The sequence below is a fragment of the Phycodurus eques genome, chromosome 1 (genome assembly GCF_024500275.1).
Source record: "Phycodurus eques isolate BA_2022a chromosome 1, UOR_Pequ_1.1, whole genome shotgun sequence".
NCBI lineage: Eukaryota > Metazoa > Chordata > Actinopteri > Syngnathiformes > Syngnathidae > Phycodurus > Phycodurus eques.
In genome coordinates, this window is record NC_084525.1 from 33,441,924 (window position 1) to 33,458,060 (window position 16,137).

The window sequence follows — 16,137 nt, forward strand, 5'->3', positions numbered from 1 at the left end:
TATGACCGTTTCGTTATTACCAGTTGGTACAGGCCACAATGTCTACTACCATTCACCCTGTCTGTGCACAGTGTGCGAGACACTGTATATGTGCTTGCGTGTGTGTATGTGTGTGTGTGAGAGAGCTAGAGCTACTGAGAGAGAGAGAGAGAGAGAGAGAGAGAGAGAAGGGGGGGTAATAAGGATGCAAGTGTGAAGCAATGTGAAGGGAGCCTAGAAAGAACGACTGGGGCAATCACAAGGGCGAGAAGGAGTCAGGAAGAGCAGGAAAAAACGTGTAGTTGGAATAGCCTGGTGGTAAAGTGTAGAGATGCAATGACTAGATGATCTGCTACGACGTGTACCAGCATCCTGTCCTGCATCCTTGACAGGAGGTGACAAGTCAAACTGACATACACTGCTACGTCACTGCATCATGTCATCTACAGGGTCTTCCAAACACAACAAACATCTGGCATGTAAGTAACCAACTCGTATTATTTTATTTGAGTGAGAGATTATGCTGCACAATACGAGCGTAATGCTTAATATTCCATATGGGTCTTTCCATCTTCAACTAATGCAGCTTGTTTCCTTTAGCTATATGGAGCTCTTTATTCTAAATGAGCAGAGGGTATTCTAATTACTTATTATTACTTTATCATGCTTGTGCCTACCATGAACCATAAGAACCAGTTAACTCTGTGAAAAGATGTTTGCTCAACTTTGTGACAGCCGTTGTGTACAACTGGAGCTGGGTGCTTTTACATAATACTACCTCTGTTCTATATATGATTTTTAAAAAAACAATATTGATTAGAATTGATTAAATAACCCATCAATAATTAATTCTTTAATACCATGAAGGTATTGTTGCTACAGTTATGTCAATCTTTCCAACTAAATATGTCTTGATAACGGTGCAACAGAATTTCTGCAAGTCAAAACTACTTCCTTGAGTCTGACAGGAGCAAGACTTATATAGAGACAGAAGAGGTATGACCACAGTATTACTTTGTGATTAACCTCATAGTGTTAGAGTCATAGTGTTAAAATGTCAAGTGAGCTATATTTTTGCCTCTTTAATGGATATTTTCTGTATGCTGGTGAATTATAATTAATGTAGAAAGTAGAGCAATCACATAAGCCCAGTGAAGCCTACCAAAAGTCCACTCTTTCAGATGGAAAGCAATAAGGAATAGTAGCGGTCATTGTTGCATTTAGTTCGAGAGATGATCTTTCAAGGCTTGGGAATGTGGTTGGAAGTGGCCTGGTAATACACAGTATGATCACAAGGCTGAAGATGCAATCATCATGGGGATGGCGGGGATCTGGAACTGGAGACAAAGAATGATGGAGGTATTGGTACACTGAATATTGTTGTTTACTGTAACTATGATGGGGGTGATTTGATTGATTTATTGATTAATACACAGTGTGTTTAGAACTAAGAATGTGTGGTGTGGGGGGTTGAGGGATATCATGGTGGGAGTGGTGGCCGCTGTGGTGCAGTGATCTCACACATAAATGATTTAAGCTTGATGGTCTGCAATGGCTGCTTGGCCAACAGAGGGGAGTGATTGGCTCATAGCAGTAATACCGAAAGATGATGAGACCGTACACTGCTGAGAGCTGAGTTGCACCCTCACTAATCCCTTGGGGAGAAATAGAAGCTGCGGGTCAGCTAGGCGGAATGGGGTTGTAGATGCATGAGCTGTCAAATATGACTGCTCATGGAGTCAAAGTACAATCTCTCTCCCAAATAAAAATACAGTCACTTTCGCACAAAGACACAAAAGCGATCATGGGATTTCTTTCCACTCGTCACAAGGGCATTGAAAGCCTTATCATGTGACTGTTTGGTTCAATAGGAACATTTGTTCTATGCTCCCAGTGCAGTTCCTAGGTCTCTTGATCTATGACTGCGCCATTAAAATGACACAGAGCAGCCAATGACGCATGTAGAGGACTGTTTTCATCACAGAGAGCAGTCAGCGAGAGTACACGCTGAATACTGGGGTGAACAATTATAATGCTTACCCTGAAGGTGGCTGAGGCACATTGGAAAGACCCTCCAATAAAACATAATGCCTCGTGCAAGAAGTCTACATCTTAAACCACATTCCTTTGCATTGTAAATTGCTGACAGTCTCATCACAACAAAGACGTGTAGGGACATGGGCCAATTTGAAGGAAATAAATGAAAGGCTTTAATGTGGCACTGATGTGTCACATGCAATAAGTGTTGGCTTTAATAACAAAAACAAAATGCCCAATATCCCTGTTGTAGGAGGGGACACCAGGGCTTGTTGTCACATCGGTAAGTTGTCATAATGCAAATATCTTCTCCACCAGAGGTCTAAAAAGTAGAATACTAGTTTTCTTCCTTTTCATGGTCAGGGGTCGTGTCCTGTCTGAGACGAGAATCACACATTGTGAGCTGAGATGAGCGCCAATCAAACGTTTTGCACAACCCAAAGTAATAAAGGTTTATTTTTTACATTTTAAAATAGGCGTCTTCCAGATAAAAATCCTAGCAGTGATACATGTGGACTTGTGAATATAAAAGCATCTTGTCATACCTTAGTCATTGTTCTGTTTTGAGCTACCTTTAAACTACAGCTAGCATTGGCAAACATGGTAGCTCAGTCATTTTTATTTTTTTTTTTCATCAAAATGTCTCAGTCATTTTACGGTTATTCACATGTATTTTGTTTCTATTTGCTCTGCGCAGAGCACATAGAAACAAACAACCATTCACACTCACATTCACACCTAAGGACAATTTAGAGTCTTCAATCAACCTACCACGTATGTTTTTGGGATGTGGGAGGAAACCGGAGCCCCTGGAGAAAACCCACCCAGGCACAGGGAGAACATGCAAACACCACACAGGCGGGGCCGGGATTTGAACACCGGTCCCCAGAACTGTGAAGCAGATGTGCTAACCAGTCGCCCACTGTGCCGGCTGCACTGAAACAAAATATGAAAATGACATGAACACGAAATATGTACCTGACACTGGTCTTTCATCTGGTACACATTTTTTTATGTATTATGTATTGATTCCAAGAAACATATCAGAGTAAACAATGTGACATCTAGCCCCGTTCTCTTCTACTCTGAATGAGAGTTATTTGAGGCCAGCAGACCCAGTGAAGCATTTCCATGAAATCACTGAAATTTTATTGAGAACAGTTCAGGATACATAATGCTCCATATGATAGTCTTGTCAGTTTCTGTCTCTTAGCAAACGTGCTTGTAGAAGGCAGTAGGTCTTGCACCGTGATGCATTATGGAAGGGTGCAGCTGAAGAACTGTAACAAGCATTACATAAGAGCAAGCCTAAGGCTATTATAATTCACTGTGGGCTTAGACAGAGAAGGAATTTTGAAGCCATTAGTCCTGTCTTAGATCACAAGTGTCCTGAAATTACTGAGTCTCATAAGATAGATGGATAGTCTAATACAACGACTAACACCATTGTAGCTGGTCAATGTTGAATGACATGCTGCTGCATATATACAGTACATATATGTGTGTGGGTGGGGATACAATAATTTCAATGTTGATGACACGTGATGACAAAATAAAATCACAATACGGCTTGTTGCATACGCCCATACGTCCCACAGTGGACTGAAAGCCAAGCACTGGACACACTTTTCTAAGTCATGTCGTTCAATATGCTGAGTCACTTCGACAGCACATAACACTTTGACAGCAGCCATCCCAGCTGTTCTCTCTTCCTTGACCCACCACATTAAATCATTCCTATGTGACCTGTGTTTCAGTTCCAGATCAGGATAAAGTAGCAGCCTAACAAGGAATTAATCCATTGTGTCCATGCACAAGAAAGGCTCGAAGTGCCTCCCAACGCAATCAATTCATTTGCTCAAATAAATTTCTCAAATAGAAATGGTCTTAGAGAACATATCCTTGAAGGTCAACAGACATTTTATGGTTCATACAAGAATATGAATCTTAAACCGTTACATTTATATAACCATGCTATACTATAGCAGAGCTGGCATTCATCGTCCCCGGGGTCTCCTCCTGGTGGGACGTGCCCGGAACACCTCACCAGGGAGGCGTCCGAATCAGATGCCGCAGCCACCTCATCTGGCTCCTCTCGATGTGGAGGAGCAGCGGCTCTACTCTCAGATCCTCCCGGATAACTGTGCTTCTCACCCTATCTCTAAGGGAGAGCCTGGACACCTGCAGAGGTAACTCATTTCGGCCGCTTATATACAGGATCTTGTTCTTTCGGTCACGACTCACAGCTCGTGACCATAGGTGAGGGTAGGAACGTAGATTGACCGGTAAATCGAGAGCTTCTCCTTTCGGCTTAACTCCTTCTTTACCACAACGGAACGATACAAAGTCCGCATCACTGCAGACGCTCCACCGATCCGCCTGTTGATCTCCCGTTCCATTCTTCCCTCCCTCAAGACCCCAAGATACTTGAACTCCTCCATTGGGGCAGGATCTCATCCCCGACCCGGAGAGGGCACACCACCCTTTTCCGACTGAGGACTATTTGGAAGTGCTGATTCTCATCCCAGCCGCTTCACACTCACACACGCTGCGAACTGCTCCAGTGAGAGTTGGAGATCACAGCTTGATGAAGCGAACAGAACCACATCATCTGCAAAAAGCAGAGATGCAATTCTGAGGCCACCAAACAGGACCCCCTCTATGCCTCGGCTGCGCCTAGAAATTCTGTCCATAAAAGTTATGAACAGAATCGGTGACAAAGGGCAGCCTTGGCAGAGTCCAACCCTCACCGGAAACGAGTCCGACTTAATGCGGACCAAGCTCTGACACCGGTCGTACAGGGACCGAACAGCCCGTATCAGGGGGTTCGGTACCCCATACTCCCGAAGCCCCCCCCCTCCCCCCACAGGACTCCCCGATGGACACGGTTGAACGCCTTCTCCATGTCCACAAAACACATGTAGACTGGTTGGGCGAACTCCCACGCACCCTCAAGGACCCTGCCGAGGGTGTAGAGCTGGTCCACTGTTCCACAGCCAGGACGAAACCACCACAGAGACCTCAACCCCAGAGATAGGAGAGCCCGCCTCAGAGAACCCAGACTCGTGGGAAGGCGTGTCGGTGGAGTTGAGGAGGTCTTTGAAGTATTCTCCCCATCGACTCACAACGTCCTGAATCGAGGTCAGCAGCACCCGATCCCCACTATACACAGTGTTGGTGGTGCACTGCTTTCCCCTCCTGAGACGCCGGATGGTGGACCAGAATTTCCTCGAAGCCATCCTAAAGTCTTTTTCCATGGCCTTACCGAACTCCTCCGATGCCCAGGTTTTTGCTTCAGCGACCACCAAAGCTGCATTCCGCTTGGCCAGCTGGTAAACATCAGCTGCCCCACAGGCCAAAAAGGCACGATAATACTCCTTCTTCAGCTTGACGGCACCCCTCACCATTGGTGTCCACCAACGGGTTCGGGGATTGCCGCCACGACAGGCACCTACTACCTTACGGCCACAGCTCCGGTCGGCCGCCTCGGCAACAGAGGCCCGGAACATGGTCCACTCAGACTCAATGCCCCCCGCCTCTGCCGAGACATGGGTGAAGTTCTGCCGGAGGTGGCAGTTGAAACTGCCAGACGTTCCCAGCAGAACGGTGGAGTCCCAAGCGGGACCGCTCTCCAACACCCCTTCCAAGGACTCCAAAAAGGGTGGGTACACTGAACTGCTGTTTGGTGCATAGACATAAACAACAGTCAGGACCCATCCTCCACCCAAAGGAGGAGGGAGGCTACCCTCTCGTCCACCGGGGTGAACCCCAACGTACAGGTGCCGAGTCGGGGGGCAATGAGTATACCCACACCTGCTCAGTGCCTCTCACCGTGGGCAACTCCAGAGTGGAAGAGAGCCCAACCCGTCTTGGGAGGACTGGTACCAGAGCCCAAGCTGTGTGTGGAGGCGAGTCCGACTATATCTAGTTGGAACTTCTCGCTCCTTCCCTGCCAGAGAGGTGACATTCCACGTACCTAGAGCGTACCTTTTTTTTGTGTCTGATTTCATCAGACAGGGGAAAAAATTACTATCTCCTGATCCTGATGCACGAGCCTTTGCCACTCAGGGGCAGTGGGGTACGATGCATGCATTGAGCTACACGTTTGTATGTTTCACGCACACACACACAAACACAGAGTCTCCGTGTCTCTTTCAGTCACTTATATTATACCGGTACTAAAAATACCCCTAGAAGTTTCAGTTCAATATAAAACAAAGCTATTACTTTCCCATTTGGTGTCACGTGATCGGATCGGGACATCCCTAATATCAATGCTAAAAAGATCGTTGTTTTAGTTTTGTTTGGGTATCACAAAATGTCTAAACATAGTTTAATAAATAAATAATCTTCAATTAACATACCATGCATGTTATTGAAATGTGGGAGGAAACCGGAGCACCTGGAGAAAACCCAGTCAGGCACAGGGAGAACATGCAAACTCCACAAAGGCAGGGCTGGGATTTGAACCCCAGTCCTCAGAACTATGAGGCAGATGTGCTAACAAGTCGACACCGTGCCACCTGAATCCCATTCAAATGTAGAAAATTGTACCTCCCACATGTCTTCCTGGATTGCAAAAAAACATCCATCCATTTTCAACACCGCTTATTTAGGGTTAGGGTCGCGGGACGCTGGAGTCTATCCCAGCTGACTTCGGGCGAAAGGCAGACTACAACCTGAACTGGTCGCCAGTCAGTCGCAGGGCACATATAGACACGGACAACCATTCGCACTCATATTCACACCGTCACTGAGTGGGAACTGAACCCACGCTGCCTGCACCAAAGTCAGGCAAGTGTACCACTACACCATCAGTGACCTGCAAAAAAAAAAAAAAACTAATAATAATTATATAACTCAGCCTACTGCATGCATCTTTGCAGAAACACACATGAAGGCATCCATCCATCCATCCATTTTCTGAGCCGCGAATGGTTATTTGTACCCCGCCTCCTGCCCGATGATAGGTGGGATAGGCTCCAGCACTCCCGCGACCCTTGTGAGGACAAGCGGCTCAGAAAATAGATGGATAGTGATTTGCTATTTACTGATTTACTGTTGCTGTTGTTGTACACTAGCTTGCATGTGCTGAATAATTGCACAGCATTTTAGAGGTGTTTGTAATATTTTGTGTGGGGAGAGGTGTTTGTAATATTTAAGCTCCCACATTTAGCAAAATGAAAACAGGTCACGCCTCTTGCTGAGATACAGTGCAATTCTAAACCACTGTAAATCACAACTGTAATAATTAAAATAAATATGGTTAAATTAACACAGATAAAACATCATTAGATTACACAGGTGCATCTAATATTCTTGAAGGTGAGTGGAAATATTACTAAGATTGGGGGTAATTGATGAGACCTGTGTTCTTGTCATAAAAGAACATTCATTGAGAAATTGATATAAGTAACAGTGACTTCAGCATTGTACCTTACTTTAAGAGTTGCTATGATTATAGCATAATAATAATAATAATAACGACAATAATAATAAACGAGTTAATCAAGTAGTAACGCACACGTCCAGTGTTCAATCTGAATGAAATTCAATTTAAAAAGGTTGGCAGTGAAAAAAACAACAACCAAGAGCCAACCTCAGGGAGGTTTCCTGCCTCCACACATAATGTGTATGATGGAATAAAGAATTGACGTAATTCCAGCAGTGGACTCAAAAAGAACCCTGGGATGAGGGAAGAAAGTATGCCAGATTATCTACTTGGGTCTGCAGACATTTAGAAACTGGATGAGTAGAAGAATTAAGGCTAATTTTGTAACTGTTCAAGCAGTATCCATTTGCTTAAATTGTGTAAACATGCAAGTCATTCATGGGCACTCACTCACTAAGCAGTAAAACGAACATATATTAGTGCACACATTCAGACTTGATCAGACACAAACACACACACACACACGAACGCGCTCACGCACAAATGACTAAGAGCACTCGTGACATGAGTCAAAGTGTCAGGCCATGCAGCCCAGTGGGGGCAGGCACACAGTGTTGAAGAGAATTTGCCACAGTTACACAACCAATGCTGGTCAGTTTGGCATAGCATCATACTGAAGGTAGACCGCAGGACAGATGTTCCACTATGTACAGGGAAATTCCTGCAGCTCCTTCAATGTGGCTGTTGGTATCTTGGCAGCCTCCCTGACCAGTTTCCTTCACCTCTTTTTATCATTTTCGGAGGGACGTCCAGTTCTTGGTGATATCACTGTTGTGCCATTTTTTCTCCACTTGATCATGACTGTCTTCACGGTGTTCCATGGTATATTTAATGCCTTTGAAACTATTTTGCACGCTTCTCCTGTTACCTTTGAACAATGAGAGCTCTGATGCTGTGGAAGCTCTTTGCAGACCATGGCTTGTGCCGCAAAATGTGACAAAAACAATGTAGGGAAAAGCATACTATAACAAGGGAACTTTATTTGGGGTTAATCAGAGGCACTTTAAATGGTAGCAGGTGTCCGCTGACTCCTACTTAACATGACTTTGAATGTGATTGGTTAATCCTGACCACAGCCACGTCCCCAGTTACAACAGGGCATGCACACTTTTGCAACTACATTATCACAGTATTTATTTGTATTTTATTTATTTAGTATTTATTTTTACTTCACCTATTAAAAAGATATATTTTTCTCCCATTGGGTTTTACAGGCTATAGGTCACTATAAAGGTGGGAAAAGTTTTCATCTGATTTATCTTGGTCTCATTTGTTATATCACACAAACCTGGCATTTGAACACGGGTGGGAAGAGTTTTTACCGGTATATCCATTGTATGTTAGGGGTTAAATAACTAAAAGTTCTGAGGACCGGGGTTCAAATCCCGGCCCCGCCTGTGTGGTGTTTACATGTTCTCCCTGTGCCTGCGTGGGTTCCCTCCCACATCCCAAAAACATGTGTGGTAGGTTGATTGAAGAGTCTAAATTGCTCGTAGGTGTGAATTTTTTATGTGCCCTGCGATTGGCTGGCGACCAGTTCAAGGTGTACTCACCCGAAGATAGCTGAGATAGGCTCCAGCACGCCCGTGAACCTAGTGAGGATAAGCTGGAAAGAAAATGGAAGGATGGATAAGAATAATAATACCCATCCATCCATCCATTGTCTGAGCCGCTTCTCCTCACTAAGGTCGTGGGTGTGCTGGAGCCTATCCCAACTATCATCGGGCAGGAGGCGGGGTACACCCTGAACTGGTTGACAGCCAATCGCAGGGCACATACAAACAAACAACCATTTGCACACACATTCACACCTACGGGAAATTTAAAGTTGTCAATTAACCTACCACACATGTTTTTGAGATGTGGGAGAAAACCGGAATGCCCGGAGAAAACCCACACAGGCACGGGGAGAACATGCAAACTCCACACAGGGGGGGCCGGGGATTGAACCCCGGTCCTCAGAACTGTGAGGCAAACGCTCTAACCAGTCGTCACCGTGCCGCTACAGCCCTACTTTTATTTAGTAAATAGAAAACACACAGTTGTGCTCATTTGATTACCCAGGCAGGATTTGTAAAATGGGTACAATTCTTTTAAGAAAACATGAAGGACCTGGCGAAACTTAAATTTTTTTTAATGGGATTAAAATTAAACTGTGAAGCATTTCAAAAAAGCATTATCATGAAACAAAACATAACCATAAAGAAATTAAGGATGGTTGTTGTTCAGTCATCAGTCGTATTAAAAAACAAAAACAAAACAATATTTCACAAATTGGAATGAAAGTGTAGTCTACACTTTTTTCATAACCTCTAAGTGGCATACTAGAATGAAAGTGTACAACTTTTTCATAACCTCTAGGGGGCGATATACATTGGTAAAATGTGAAAGTCTTTTTCATTTTCTCCTATACCTATGTATAATGCGCACTCTATACTTTTGACAATTTTTTGGGGTAAAAAATGCACATTATACACGAGAAATTACGGTATGTATTGTATGCACTATTTATTCAGATTTACTAAATTTGGTGTGTTTTTACAAAGTATCGGTATTGGTTCAGTACCACTGATATCAGTCACTGATGGTGTAGTGGTACACTCGCCTGACTTTGGTGCAGGCAGCGTGGGTTCAGTTCCAACTCAGAGACAGTGTGAATGGTTGTCCGTGTCTGTATGTGCCCTGCAACTGACTGGGCGCCTTTCGCCTGAAGTCAGCTGGGATAGGCTCCAGCGCCCCGCGACCCTAACCAGGATAAGCGGTGTTGAAAATGGATGGATGCACCACTGATACCAGCGTGAATTTTACTAAGTACCAGAAAGAATATCGGTGGTATCAAACATCACTAATCCCCAAAAGCATTGGGAGAAAAAACAAAACTGCAATCCAGATGCTAACCTTAGAAAGGCCATTTGTTAGTGTTTACCACATGTGTTAAAGCTTGAGTTGTTCTCATTGTTCAGCGGAGACAGACAACTCCCAGAGAGTGTTGAACAATGATTCCACACAGCATCTGAAGCTGAGGGAGAGACAACGCTTTTTTGAGGAGGTCTGCCAGCAAGATGTGGATAACTACCTGCCCTCAGGTCACTTGCAGATTGACAGCAGGAAACGTGAGTGACAGTGAAAACTTTGGCTTTGATTTAAGAGGAAAATGTACACACTGTACCAAACTTGTAGTTTTATAACAAAATACATTTGTTGCTATTTAACCAATTGAACACACAGTAAATAGATGAAAGCCTTAGTGGAGCCATTCAGGACACATTGCCTATCACACTTCATATTACATTAACATTTCATAACACAATTTGTGTTTGCAGCCCCCATGGGAAGTATCTCGTCTATGGAGGTGAACGTGGATGTGCTGGAGCAAATGGACCTGATGGACATCGCTGACCAAGAGGCCCTTGATGTGTTCCTCAACTCTGGATCAGGAGGAGATGAGGGAGTGCTAACATCCCCACTACCAGGTGCACAGACTAACTAAATATAACAGCACACTTTCAAATAAAGAAATAAGCAATATCGCTATCTCGTAAAAAGCATGATTCTCAAAATTTGGTGAATTTTTATGTTTTTATCCAGCATTGATTTTCGACTAAAGAGAAAAAAACTTTGGCGAAACATGTTTTTCAGTATATGTTGAAAATTACTGTTATTAAAATGTACATTAAGTTATTTTTTGGACAGTTTCGTAAAGAGAAATAAACCGACAACTGACGTGATTCAATATAAAATGTGCCTCATGGTTTACATGAGTCACAAATAGAATATTAGGGTTAACCCTAACCCTAAATGAAAGTGAAAGTCTTTTTCATTTTCTCCTATACCCTAACCCTATATGTAATGACTAAACGATGACGCTCACACTAAGTTCGAACTTCAAGCACATTAATGTCCAAATACTGTAATGAATGCACTATTAAGGCCTTTTCACACTGAACTTGTTTATTTTGGTGTTCACCGTGGGGCAGGATGAGTAGACGAAACTGCTCCGGTGAAAGTTTGCCCATATTTGGGAATGGTTGCTTAGCAGCCTACCAGGAAGTAGCATGAAGCTTTTCCCGCTGGTTGGCAGAGGCGCCTGGTGGAATTTTCTCTGGGGGTCGGGAGGGTCACTATATCATATACTGTGTAAATGATATAGTGCCCCTCCCGACCAGCATTTATACTGTATATACAGTATACAGTGCTATAAAAAAGTATTTTTCCCCTTCTCAAATTCTTATTTGTTTGCATAGTTCCCACACTTTTAATGTTTAAGATCATCAAACAAATATCAGACAAAGATAACCGAGGTAAACATATAATGTTTGTAAATGATGATTTAGTTTTTTAAGGGGAAAAAAGTATTCAAAGCTATCTGGCCCTGTGTGAAAAACTGATTGCTCCACTTGTAAAATCAGGAATTGACTGTGGCTAATCAAATATTTTGAAAAGCTGAGTTCACCCAACCCCGATTACCTCCAGACCTCTTAAAAAAAGAAATCACTTAGATAGAAACTGTCTTACAAAATAAAGTTGGCTCAAAAAGCGGCGACAAAATGTCACGATCCAAAGAAATGAGATATAAAGTAATTGACATCAGTCTGGAAAGTGTTACAAAGCAATTTCTAAAGCTTTAGAACTTTAGCGTACCATGGTAAGAGCCATTATCCACAAATGGAGAAAACGTTGAACAATGTTGAACAGTGTTACAAATGGGCTCAATTAAATTCTTAACCTGAGGTACCCATGTACTATTTACTGTATCTTACTCATCTAAAATTAGATGTACATATATTTCAAAATATTTTTATTTTACTCTAGGCGTTTTTATTTATTTTAGACAAAAGTAATAAGGTGACGAGCATGTGTGGTAGGGCTGTGCCCTAGAGCTTTCTATTTGGTCGATTGCTATTTGCATTCTGAAATCATTCCGCCTAACCCTCTCCTACTGGACGTGCTGTCTGCCTCGGCATCACACCGCCGCAGCACATACACAATGAATGGATTTGTCGACAGTTTGTGGCGCCCTGCTAAGTGCAATAGGGTTAGGCCTTACACTTCACACATTAACTTGATGAACGGACGGGTACTGCCCAGCTTTTAATTTTTATCAGGAGGATTCATGCAAATTTTGAGAAAACAGAGGAGCCTTTGGTCATGTAATCCTTATAACTGAAAACGCAGTGAGAGGGCTTGTATGACAGCTTGTCGGGGCTCATCAAGAGTGCTATCTCGCTCGCCAACATTACCACAGATGGATTGCCAAATCTGACCAGAAAAATCGGTGGGTTGCTCAAAAGAATCCAGGAGAGGGTGAAAGAGGAAACCCCTGAGCAGGAGGTGATTTTCTGACACTACATAATCCACTAGGAAGCCTTGTAGTGTGTAAAATCAATATTGCATCTTGACAACAAAGTGAGGCCAGTTGTAAAACCCGTTAGGTTTATTCGAGTGACATGACTTAAGCATCGTCAGTTTTTGAAGTTTCTTGAAGAAAGTGTTCTTTGGCTCTACATGATCAACAACACTGTATTTACTCTGTAATGCCATTTTATGATTTTTTTTTTTAAATATGAATGCACCTGGTGCTGGCCTAACCAGTCTATCAAATTTTAAAGTTAAATGTGGTTCTGAGCCAAAAGGTTTATTTTTATTTTTGTAAAACATACAGAAACATTGAACAGTTGGACATTTGCATTCAAATGTTTAGACAAGGTCAAATTAAATTAACCTGTAAAGGTTACAATTAATTTGAGATGAATCCGGAAATTTCAACTGGTGCAATTGCATAAATGTACTGTAGTTACACATTTTATTGAAGACATATTTTGAATCACTATGCATTTTATGTTAATTGAGTTAAGACGTAAACACAACATATTTTCTGGCAACAGAAATTTCATTTCAATTCATGGCATTTCAAGGGGCACTAAATAATGAAGTCTACTCAACTGAAACAAGACAGAACTGTCACGTACGTGGTTAGAGCGAAGGCGAGGAACGCAAGGCAAGAACATGGTGGACCCAATTGCAAGGAAGCAGGGAGGCAAGGCAAGAGTGCGGGAATCTCGAAAATAATAATATTTATTCTTCAATATATATTATATTGGATAAATATAATATATATTGTATTGGATAAAGCAAAACTGAACGAAGTCCCACAACAGATAACAACCAAACCAAAGTAACAAAGAAACACTCGAATATCTAAAACTGGAAACAAACTATGACCTGTGAGTAAGACGTGGAATAGAAAGGGGAAATGACACCTGACAATGACATACCGCAATGATAAAGACAACTGACGACTATGACATGGCAAAGACATGTGACAGCGACAATGAACCGACAAGAACTGAAAGAAACCAGGGAACTAAATACAAACAGATTGACGAGACAACGAGGAACACCTGGACAAGACTCGAGTGGCTGGAGAGAGCTGATTGGTCGACACAAAGTAGACGAGAACAGGTGGACACGACAACCTAATGAGCACACGACAAACATGGAACACAGGAAAACATGGAACAAAACTAAACACAACCCAAACCAAATCACAGACCATGACAAGAACAGGCATTTTGAACAGCTTTTGTTTACAGATGAGGAGGACGAAGATGAAGATGAGGCGGATGAAGAGGCCGAGGTTGTCTATAGGGTGTGTCCACCATTGCAAAGGCAAAATGAAGTCCACCACGGGTCAAAGTCTCGCACGTCGTCGACATCATCGGGCTCCAGTGATACTAGCGGGGGTGGAGCAGACACACCTGTAATCCAGTCAGACGACGAGGAAATCCACGCCGATACCCAACTGCTGACCTCTGTTCCCCATACTAAGGATGAAGAAACGGAGGACGAGGAAGAGGAGCAGCGATGCCTTCTGACTAAATCGTAACAAAGCCTTAATTAGAATTAGAATTAGACTTAGAGACAAGCAGGCAGGGTGTAAAGAGTTGAAATTTTTCTCTTACTGCCTCTTCACATTTGCTGAGAAACCCGAGCATGATACACCTGCTGTGATTTGTCCTTTGAATATTTGTGCATATTTTTTTGTAAGACGCTTGTTCTTTACTACTTAAAATATACATTTTCTTCTCTTTGTTAATGGAAGAAAAATGTCAGCTGAAGCTACTGCTCTTTGTTTCCTGACATTTAACACAAATTATACAGTAGGATTTATTCAACGCCCACACACTTAAATGTTCTGGCTGCGTGCTGCCTGAGGTGAACCTCCCTCCTGCTAACTTTGATTCAAAGCAAGTACCAAGCAGCCATGTTAAACACGAACGCTGCAGTGCATCATCACTTTGCAGTTTAAAAAAATAAAATAAAATACATTAAAACCATAAAAGCCCATCCACAGGTTGTACTTTACTGATGTGGGCAAGTCTCAAGTAAATGACTTTAGTCAAAATAACTTTAGTTTTGATGACAAACTGCGCAAGGTGCGCTGGCTGAAACAATTTCAATGTAGTAAAAGTTAACTTCATTCTCACGCCTTAGTCATAGCAGGTATTATAATGTTGAAAATTAAACATAAGTGGCCATAAAGCATCCTTTTGAAAAAAAAAAAAAAAAAATACAATTATGATGGGTGTGTTTTACTCACGACACTGTGTGATGAATGGCATTCACTGAAATCATTAGTTTTGGTAGTGGTTTTAATTTTCTTCGTTTCTTCCATATTGTTGTAAAGAGTAGTTATTTTTCTAAATTCCCCATAAGTTTTGAATGAAGTTCCGAGGAAGAGACGTAACCATTGTTAATATAGATTTTTACACAGAAATATTTTTGGATAAAGTGAAACGTAACATTTGAATCACTCCCAAAACTATGTGGTGGCTTTAGTTATACGTTTAGTTATATGCCATTGTTGATGTAGTAAATCTAGGCTTTAAAATGGACACAATCTGACAGATCTCAACAAAAGACTGTTAATCAATGTGGTAAAAATGAGAGAAATGACAGAAATCATAATATAAAATTCTTAAGCTGCATTTGAGGCTTGATATAGATTTTCCCAGTTGATTTCACACCATGTTGCGGCATGCATCGAATTTAAAGTTAAACGAGTGAAATTTCCTTTTACACACACACAGTTTGCCTACAGTGACAAACCTCACTGATTCCAGCTTTTATCTGTTGTCTCTTAAGTGACTGTGTTGAAATTGAAATCCAGTGAAATGTGTTCACTGTTATTGTAACCTCAAAAGACAAATTCATTTAACTATTGGATCATGTCTCATTTTTTTGCAGCATGCAGGATTTTCCATCTCCACCACAAATACAAAACCTGGTCTCTGCTCTGTGGCTCTGGTCACCAAGACTGCAGAATGATATTCTATTTTTTTCTGTTAGGTGCAACATTTTTGATTGCGTATTGACAAAACCTGTTGTTGTGTGCTTGTGCAAGCTATTTGCACTTTTACAAATGCACCGAAGTTGTGAATGCATGCCTTTTGTTCCTATATTTCTTTCTGTTGTGCAACAGCATTGTGCATGACTCAACACAACCGACACCTGTTATTATTGGCTAAGTACTTGGTCGGGCATGTTGTCCCTCGCCCCTGAGTGAAATGACTTTTTGAAGGACAAAGACGCATGTGATATCAAAGTGTAAGTTTGAGTGGGTGTGGGACAAATGGAACTGGAGAGGTTAAAAAAACACAAGACCAACT

The 16,137-nt window shown here is 42.3% G+C and overlaps 1 protein-coding gene across 1 annotated transcript; it reads left to right on the plus strand.

The window, feature by feature from the left end:
• Positions 1-120: 120 nt before the first annotated feature.
• On the plus strand, positions 121-15,809 carry LOC133409315 (dysbindin-like). The gene is made up of 4 exons (XM_061689152.1): positions 121-458; positions 10,432-10,581; positions 10,792-10,941; positions 14,062-15,809. Exons 1-4 carry the CDS (start codon positions 416-418, stop codon positions 14,352-14,354), a joined length of 636 nt encoding a protein of 211 aa, XP_061545136.1. The 5' UTR covers positions 121-415; the 3' UTR covers positions 14,355-15,809.
• Positions 15,810-16,137: the final 328 nt, after the last annotated feature.